This window comes from Octopus bimaculoides, chromosome 14 (genome assembly GCF_001194135.2).
Source record: "Octopus bimaculoides isolate UCB-OBI-ISO-001 chromosome 14, ASM119413v2, whole genome shotgun sequence".
Lineage (NCBI taxonomy): Eukaryota > Metazoa > Mollusca > Cephalopoda > Octopoda > Octopodidae > Octopus > Octopus bimaculoides.
The window spans coordinates 3,170,369-3,180,272 of record NC_068994.1 but is presented as its reverse complement, the minus strand read 5'-3'; the positions used below and the strand labels follow the sequence as shown (position 1 = coordinate 3,180,272).

Here is a 9,904-nt window from a genome sequence, read left to right as displayed (position 1 = left end):
TATATATATAATGGGTGTAGTTGATATCAAACCATATAAATTAGCTTCGTTGACATGGGCAGATTTCCTCGCATACGCATCATTACTTCCATAGACATATGTGTGTGTGTGTGTATATATCTCTATATATATATACACGCACACATACATTTATATACACAGATCTATCTTTTTATCAAGTGTGGTGCATCTGTTAGCTATTTTATACAGAAATGGTTGTATTTTTGGCTCTGTTCTCGTTCTCTTCACAAAGAATGTAAATTTTCGTTGTGAAGTCTCCATTGTGAGAAGGTGGGTGGGGGGTGCAATGGTGTGGCTTGTAATGAAACGGTCTTTATGAATTTGTACTTTTAATCTATTAAACATACAACTGCTGTGATTTCTATTCCTGCAAACCCTCTTTCCCCGGTCACTCTCGTATTTGTGTATATATCTTCACAAAAAGTCATTTATGAACATGTATACATATACATACACATATATAGGTCGCTTACACATTAGACACACACACACACACACATTTCAGGTGAGTCAGTGTTTTGTTTCAGTGAAGTCCATATACCAAAGACTATATCTAAATCTTTGACCAAAACTATAATTGACAATTATAAACAACCTGTATTTATCTAAAATATGTTTGTGGACATAAAAAAGAGGGGTCAGCTGGACTAGTTTCAGTCCCCAGTTGGGATTTCATCAATGATGAGTTTTTAGCTAATTAAAAAAAACACAGAACTGGGAATGGTTCAATTGGTAGGAAAAGCAGAGAATCTGCTGTTTATCAGTGACAAATGGCAAAATGCCTAATTTAGTTGTCCCCACCCCTTTTTTTTTCATTTTCTGAATTCAGATGTCATTATGGTCATGTAAATTCATTTGACTAATTTGCATATTTGACACATTCTTGGCAGCTAGGGTGGTTAATAAATTACTGCTGTGTTAATACTGCTTTGTTGGATATCAATCACTCTATCGACCAGACTTCTTAGATGTTGTTATACACCACTGGTCACAATGTACTTCTTTGCATTGTTGTAGCTTTTGAATGATGCCTCCATGGTGGCTGGGCAGGTAAGCCAACATTCCCTCTGGTCCTTATTTTATCGACTCTGAAAAGATGAAGGGCAAATCAACCTTGGTGGGAATTGAACTCAGAATGTAAAGACAGATGATCTGCTGCTAAGCAGTTTCTTACTTTTCGTATTCCGCCCCCCCCCCCATAAAAGAAGCAGCACATATGCTTGGACACAACAACGTCCTAAGCAGACTGAGTGCAGATATGAGTAGCATATAGGAACCGGTATTAAGGAAGGATAGGAAAATATTAGATTTATAAGCCCTAAAATTCACTCCATGGTGTAGTGGTTAAGAGCATGGGCTACCAACCCCAAGATTCCGAGTTTGAATCCAGGCAGTGACCTGAATAATAATAATAATAATAACATTGAAAAATGCCTTAGGAATGAGAACTGAGGTTTGAAATTTTTCCAAGACACCTGATGAAGGCTGGAGGGTATATCAGCAGAAATGTGTTAACAAACAAGATGAGGACAAATATCTGGCAAATGTAAATAACCCTTTAACATTTAATCTGGCCCAAATATTCTACCCGTTTTATGTTAAAACTGATCAGATCTAACCTCTCAGACCTACCCTACAATATCAGTGCAAAAATATACAAATACACCACTGAAATTTTGAAGTTATGAGACAATGCATGATTAATTCAAAACAGTGTGAATGAATAAGCTTTACATTTGCCAGAGCAATCTGAATGCCAAACGGTTAATCTTTTTTATCATAACGCTTTTCTTTCTTTCTTCTTTTTCAGAAAACTTGTTTCTTTTCTCCCCAGAACTTAATATTGGCAGTTTGTGATGAAGAACTGGAATCAAGTGGTGTTTCTTTTCATGTTTTTAAGCCTGATGATTGATCCATGTTGAAGAATACTGAATGTAACTGAATGGTTACTATAAGACTATCATCAGTGAACTAACATTTCTGGTTATGATTCCACTGAGGTCTTATTGTGAACACTGAGAACAGTCTTTCTACTTCTATTACTACTACTACTACTTATACACCTTAGATTTTGTTACTGTTGTTGTTGTCATTGTTGTAGTCAAGTGGTGTTTTACTGTTGCTGCTAATTGATGTTTTAGTATAAAGTCTTGGTTGAGACTGCTGTAGAAACTCTAGGAATTTTATGATTTATTTATGACTGAAAAAGTTTCTTTTAGGGATCTGGAAATATTTAATGAGGTATAAAATTTTGATTTTGAAAACTGCAAGAAAGGGGCCCTTTTTTGTGTCAGGTTAAGTTAGGGATACCTTTAAGTGATACCAATTGACAGACCTCTAAATGATCTGTGTTAATTAGTGAAAAGTCTTATTGCTTAAATAATCTGCATGACCCAGAACTACCAATGGCAGCAGGGGTCAGAGCATCTGTGAAACTGCCACATACAGGAGAACTGGTGTTTCCTTCTGATGCTGATTCGAAGCAGTTACAATATTATCTTTCCTCTATTGCAAAAACAAGCAACACTACAATGATTGGGGCGAGTAACAGCAATAAATTCCAGACAATTGATACCAATGATATCCTAACGGGCCAGAAGAAAGACTCCCCTGTAATGTTAACACAGGGGAATGATGAGAACCATTCTTCAAAAGTTGCCACACATCTTGGAGAAAGGTATTTTTGTGATTTTTGTGGCAAACACTTTGTTCAGAAATATATTTTAGAAATGCATCGACGCACTCACACAGGCGAGAGGCCCTACCATTGCGACATGTGTTCAAAGCAGTTTGCTCGTAGAGACACTTTACAGATTCATAAGCGGTCTCATTTAGGTCTGAAGCCCTTCCAGTGTGAAATCTGCCAAGAAGCATTTGCTCAGAGACACTACCTGATTATACACCGGAGGAAACACACTGGCGAAAGACCTTTTGAATGTGATTTTTGCTTGCAAAGATTTGCTCGCAGGGACACATTACAAATTCACCAACTGAGACACAGTGGAGAGAAACCGTTTGAATGTGAAGTTTGCTTCAAGAAATTTGCACAGAAATATTACTTACGTATCCATCGAAGACTTCATAACAAAACCGAATCTGATGGTCAATTGTACAAATGTAGTTTATGTTCAAGTAGTTTTGCTAACAAAGCTCATCTACAGCTCCATCAGCGAACACACTTAGTGCCATATCTCTACAAATGCGATATTTGCCCCAAAAGTTTTACACAGAAACAATATCTTCAGTCCCATAAAAGGGTCCATATGGCTGTTGCAAGACTTTACCAATGTGATATTTGCCAGGAGCCTTTTACAAACAAAGATTACCTACGAATACACAAGCGTTCTCACAGCGGTGAAAAACCCTATCAGTGTGACATTTGTATCCAGAAGTTTGCACGTAAAGATACTTTGGTAATCCATCGCCGGACACACACAGGGGAGAAACCTTTCCACTGTGATGTCTGTGGTAAAGACTTTGCTAAACGAGATAAACTTCAAGTACATCGTGGGACACATGTACGGCAAAAAAAGTATAATTGTGACCTTTGCGATAAAATGTTCACACGCCGTGATACTCTTGAGATTCATAAGCGTGTTCATACGGGAGAGAAGCCATTCCAGTGTCAGATTTGTTTAAAGCAGTTTTCACAAAAAGACAAGCTTCAAATTCATACTCGAATTCATACAGGTGTTAAACCATTTCATTGCGATGCATGCCCCAAATCTTTTTTTCAAAGAAACGCTCTTGAGAAACACAAAAGAACCCATACAGGTGAAAAACCATACCAGTGTGCCATGTGCCTGAAGCAGTTTGCCCATAGAGATTATTTAAAAATACATCAGAGAATGCACACAGGAGAGAAGAGATTTCACTGCGAAATTTGCTTGAAAAAATTTGCTCGCAAAGATACTTTGCAGGTTCATCAGAGAACACACACAGGGGAAAAACCATTTAAATGTGAAATCTGTTACAAAACATTTGCACAGCGAAATAAACTTCAAATTCACAGTCGCACTCATTCCGGAGAGAAACCGTACGCATGTGAGGTTTGCTTGCAGAGATTTTCCCGACAGGATTCCCTTCGACGTCACTCCAAAACACACAAAGAGAATCAGAACAATAACACTGCTATCTCCTTGTCAATGAAACATATTGATCACCTTCCGGCAGTCACCAAGTATTTATGTCTGTAAGAAACCAAAATGGTCAAGTATCTAGGCAACAGAAAACTAATGTTACATGTAGATTGATTGTGTGTAATCTACTGGGATTGTAATTGGATTAACATTGCTAGATTTAACAGCATTTAGGGCAGTAATCTTCACCAGAGTTTTCTTTTCCATTGTATTTCATACCGAATGACAATCAGATCTAATTGCTTTCTAGAACTGATTAAGCTGTAAAATCATTATTTTTGAAATACTTTCCACCTCATCCAACCATTATAGTATATGTAGTCCATGTAATTAACCATTTGTAGCTTCCTTAATGTCTTTATTTTCTTCATCTTTTAACCCTTTTCATACCAACCTGAAATTGCCCTTTCTATGATACAAACCCACTCCGAGACCTGTTTTAATTTTGTGGTAAACATTTTATGTTCCAAACACCAGTTTAATAATGATGAAGTTAACCATTTTATCAAAGCCCGCCATCTTGAATATTTTCCAGATGAATTGAAACATCCAGGAGGTGTACTTCATTAAAAATATGGCTATGAAAGGGTTAGGGTTATAAGGGTAAAAGAACCTACCTTTGTCCTGAATACCAAGTTTAATTTAATAATGACTATTTCCTTGATCAGTCAGTTTGCTGTAGAATTGTTTTCTTGTTATACATCTGTCATTTGTAGTCATTACACAATCCATTTCCTTCCTGAAAGTTTGGTCATGGTTTACTCGTAGTGTACATGTAGATATCTTCGCTCGTAGAATCTGCTTCATCCAAATGGAGGGCTGATCACCTATTACTGAGACAAGCAGATTGCTGTAGCCATCACAAGATGATGATAATAACAATAATAATAATAATAATAATGCAAACAACTCAAATACAAAATGGGAGTGTTGGCTACTTTCAGTATTTAGCTTAAATGGGTTAAGTAGAATGAAGTGCCTTGTTTAAGGGTACATTGGAATGTCATTAGCAAGTTCTCAACTGATAACATCTGTATCTGCTGAACATAAAAAAACCTTCATCTGCAGTATGTGTATATATATATATATATATATATATATATATATATATATATTTACGAGGTCTGATCAGGACTGTTGCCATAGTAACAAAGCTAAAGCACACAGAGAGAAGCCACTTGCCACAGATTGACCTCGAACTCTACTGTTCATGCACACTAAGTTTTAATCTTCTAGCTCACTTCCACTGTTTACAGCAATGCTTGGAAAGAAAGTGTGTAGCATGTGATCGTTGCATTGACCATGACAGGGAAAGTTGGCATGGCGATATCTGCCTAGAGGCCTACACAAAGCTGCAAAAAGTGTATGAGTGGTTCAGACATTTCCAAGATGGCCAAATAAATGATGATATTTACGAACAATTTGGGAGATCGGCAACCAGCAGAACTGAGAAAAACATCGCAGATGTGCGTGCAGCTGTGAGGGGAAATCATCAAATCACCTTCCGTGAGTTATCAGAAGATTAGTTCCGGTTCAGTGCAGTCCATTATCACTGAAGATTTGGGTATGAGTCATGTGTCTGCTAAGTTTGTGCCAAAACTGCTTTCAGTTGACCAAAAAGATGGGTTTCGGTGTCTCCTTGATTGTGTCGAGAACAATGAAAACTTTGCATAGGCCTCTGAACAGGTATTGCCAAGATTTTGGCGAAATTTGATGCAGATTCTCTGCTCAACTTTCTCTGTCATGGTCAATGTGATGATCACACGCTACACACCTTCCTTTCAAGCACTGCTGTAAACAGCAGAAGTGAGCTAGAGTGTTAAAACTTAGTGCACATGCACAGTAGAGTTCAAGGTCAATCTGTGCCTAGCAGCTTCGCTCTGTGTGCTCAAGCTTCGTTACTATAGCAACAGTCTGGATACTCATTGATCAGACCATGTATATATACGAAATACTGAATGAGAAAAAATTCTTTAGCAATTCCGAGAAACTCTGTAATATGGAATAATTACTTAGGTCTCAGCATCAGTCCTGACAGTTGTTAGATCTTCGTATTTGTCTATTTTGATCCGATAATAAGAACTAAAGAATTTTATGTGTTTCCAACTTGGTAGTGTAGAGTCTCTTCATTTTTGGGTGTTTTCAAAAGCTTTTAAAACTGCGTTCATCAGTTTATTTCTATGGTTTCACTCGTCAACAATTTATGTAGCAAAAACACTTCTTCATTGTCAATTTCTGTTTGCAAATTTATATAAAAGTGGGGACATGAGTCAATAGGGGAACATGTTTACTTTGTAAGGGAGGCAGGGGGCTCAGATCCTGGATGTCTTTGAGTTGTGTCTGTATGTATGTTTTTGTGTGTAACTATATATATATATACATACACACACACTCACATGTATGTATATTATATACCATATTTTAAAGTGTATAAGGAACCCCCTAATTTTAAGGGGTTTAAAATTTGGAAAAAAGGTTTTGTAAGGGATTATGATACTATCCATGTATAAGAAATTCCCATATTTTTTTTGGACAAAAAAGGGTTCATTATACACCTTAAAGTATGGTACATACATATGTATATGTGTGCATGTGTATATATAATTATACACATATTCTTGTGACATACAGTATATCTTGAGTAATTTTGAAAGTTAGTCAGGGCTATTTCTCTCCAGGTCTGAAGAAACTTATTTCTTGTAGAGAAAGAAAGGAAGAGGAGAAGAATCGATCCTCATACTAACTGGTATTATATTTATTGACCCTGAAAGGGTGAAAGCACAGTTGACCGTGGCAAGATTTGAACCCAGTGTACAAACGCCCAGATTGAATATCACAAAGCATTCTAGCTGTGTGATTACTGTCTCCTTGCCTTGTATATATGTGCGTGTGTGTTTGTGTGTGTGTATGAATATATTTATGCATGTATATATATTTGTGTATGTTTACAAACCAGAAAAAGATTATTCAGTATATATATATAGACATACACACAAATGTAAGAATTATTGTGTAACTGAAGACTGGGTTTTTGAATTACCCCTCCAGCCCATCTTCTAATTGTAGTGAGCTGTTGTAGGGTTCAAATCCAGGTTGCTGGAACACAAAAGAAGACATTACATGTGTCTTGTGTCACCATACTTCATGTTAATTATTACAACATGATTTGAAGAAGTTTGCTTCCCAGTTACATGGTTCTGGGTTCAGTCCCACTGCATGGCACCTTGGGCAAGTGTCATCTACTGTTTCAACTATAGCCTCAGGCCAACCAAAGACTTGTGAGTGGATTTGGGAGATGGAAACTAAAAGAAACCTGTCGTGTGTCTGTTTGTCCTCCACTGCTTGACAACTGGTGTTGGTGTGTTTATGCCTCTGTAACTTAGCAGTTCAGCAAAAGAAACTAATAGAATAAGTACAAGGTTTTACAAAACAATAATAAGTACTGGGGTCAATTCATTCGACTAAAATTCTTCAAGCTGGTGCCCCAGCCTGGCCACAGACTGAAACAAAGGATAAAAGATAAGAATTGGTGGCACTATGGCCAAAATGTCATGTGGTATTTAGTTATTTTAAGTTCTGAGTTCAAATCCTGTTGGAATCCACTTTGTTGTTCACCTTTCTGGGGCTTATAAACTAAAATATCTACCAAGGTTTTAGAGTTAATCTCGTTACACACTTCTACTTTAATGTCTGTCAGAAATTAATTATTTATAAGAAATGGTTTGAAATTCCACTATTTCTGTCCATTTCCATCTGTAGAATCTGACGAGATCGTTCATTTAATTGCATTCTTCCACCTTTCCTCTGCAGTGCTCCAGCTTGGTAATTATTAGTGTTGTTTTAATGAATCAGAGAACATAGTGTACCTGGTTAATTAAATCATAAATATTGTTGAAAAAAATCCAGGCTCCCCCCTCCCAACAGTAACAGTCTCTCCACCCCCTCCAAAATAAATGTGCGAACCAATCTTAGTTGTTGAATGTTGTGCTGTACATCTCTGTTCAATCAGACTTTTGTTAATCCTTGTATTCAATGTTGTCATGGTGATGTAAATAAATAGCTTTCAAAATGCACCAGTTTAATCAACTGACTCACTAGAAAACAGTGTCTTTTGCTTATTTTTTATTTTCATTTTATCTGTTTCGCTTTATGCCAGCCAAGGTGAAGCAATTGTCTTGAGAACTGGGTATCCTTCCTCTTGTTAATCATTTGACTGGAACCTGCTTTGACAACCAGGTAGACTGCGGCATGGCTGTTGTTATAAGGTTTGCACTTGTGATGACACTGTTGTTAACAGTCCACCACATGAAGCTCACAGCTGTTGGACCTCCATGGTTACAGTTTGTTTGGGTTTTTTCCTTTTCTACATTACATTATAATTGGTGTTTCATAGTCATTTCCAGGTGATATTCAGTCCTGTCCCCATCAGGGACTTTACAACCTCCTCTGTACTGGTGCACCAAAAGTACACCCAGAACACACTATAAAGAAGGTGGGAAATTAGCAGAGAAAGTGTGAGGTTGTGAGGTTCATTTGGTGCTGTCTTGCTAAGGACTTCACAAGCTTTTTAGTGCTGGTGTCCTGAGACAGTGTATTGGATGGGCTCTGTAACATGGCTGGTGATGTGAAGGGCATCCAGCTGTAAACACCAAACCAAAAGGAGACAAGCATCAGTCTGTGAGATCAATAGCTATCAAAAGATCAATAGCTGCCAAAGGGAAAGCGGATGTAAAATGATAATGAAGCTGAGGAGGTTGATACAAGGTCTGATCAAAAGGTATTGGGACTGTTGCTATGGTAACGGAGCTAAAATACACAGAGTGAAACTGCTTGGCACAGATTCACCTTGAACAGTGTCATGCATGTTAAGTTGTAGCATTCTCACTCACTCCTGTTGTTTATAGCAGTGCTTGAAAGTCGAGTGTGTAGAGTCGTCGTTTTAAAAAGAAGATCAGGTTTCAGCTGTGCAGGGTCTCCTTGATTGTGTCGAGGAAATGGTCATAACAGGGGATGAATCCTGGGTCTATGGCTATGACCCTGGAAACAAACTTTGAAAAGGAAAAGATTTCAAGACCGCAAGGAAATCTAAGAGAATGCAACAAGACAGCTGCTCACCGTCCCAAAAGAGTTCCAGGAATACTAGCATCAATGGAAATGATGCTGGATAAAGTGGGTGGCTTCAGAAATGGACGACTTCAAATGAGATCCAATGCTGAATTGCTGTGTGTTGTGCTTTTCTTTTTGTAGCTCCGGTCCTGATACAGTTTGCTCACACCTTGTATGTTTGATGTGTATCGTCTGTGTTATTTTCCATGCTGATGTGGGTTGGCTGGGTTTGTTCCTGTCCAAGCTGATGTGGGTTGGCTGGGTTTGTTCCTGTCCAAGCTGATGTGGGTTGGCTGGGTTTGTTCCTGTCCAATATCTCACGACTTGTTGCAGCCCTTTGTCTTCTGACAAACAACAACACAGAAAACTGCTAATCTTTGTTTTCTTGGTCAGGTTTTAGGGGTCAGTTTTCCTGGCTGCAGGTCCTTCCTATTGCCAACAACTCTACAACATGGACTGGATTCATCATGTCAGAGCACATCAGTGTTTGCCAAGAACTAAAGAATGTCCTCTACCCACTCTCTCTCACATTATATATGCATACATATACATGTATGTATATATGTGTGTGTGTGTGTATATATATATATATGTGTGTGTGTGTATATATATATATATATATATATATATATATATAT

General features: G+C 37.7%; 1 protein-coding gene across 1 annotated transcript in view; it reads left to right on the top strand.

Annotated features, from left to right (window-relative positions):
- LOC106870090 (zinc finger protein 658B) overlaps positions 1–8,262 on the top strand; it is a 58,582-nt gene extending 50,320 nt beyond the window's left edge. The window contains exons 4-5 of the mRNA XM_052973001.1: positions 1,832–1,912; positions 2,367–8,262. Of these exons, the coding sequence (XP_052828961.1) occupies positions 1,832–1,912; positions 2,367–4,217 (1,932 nt within the window). The 3' untranslated portion in view covers positions 4,218–8,262. The remainder of the gene's footprint in view (positions 1–1,831; positions 1,913–2,366) is intronic.
- The last annotated feature ends 1,642 nt before the right edge of the window (positions 8,263–9,904 follow it).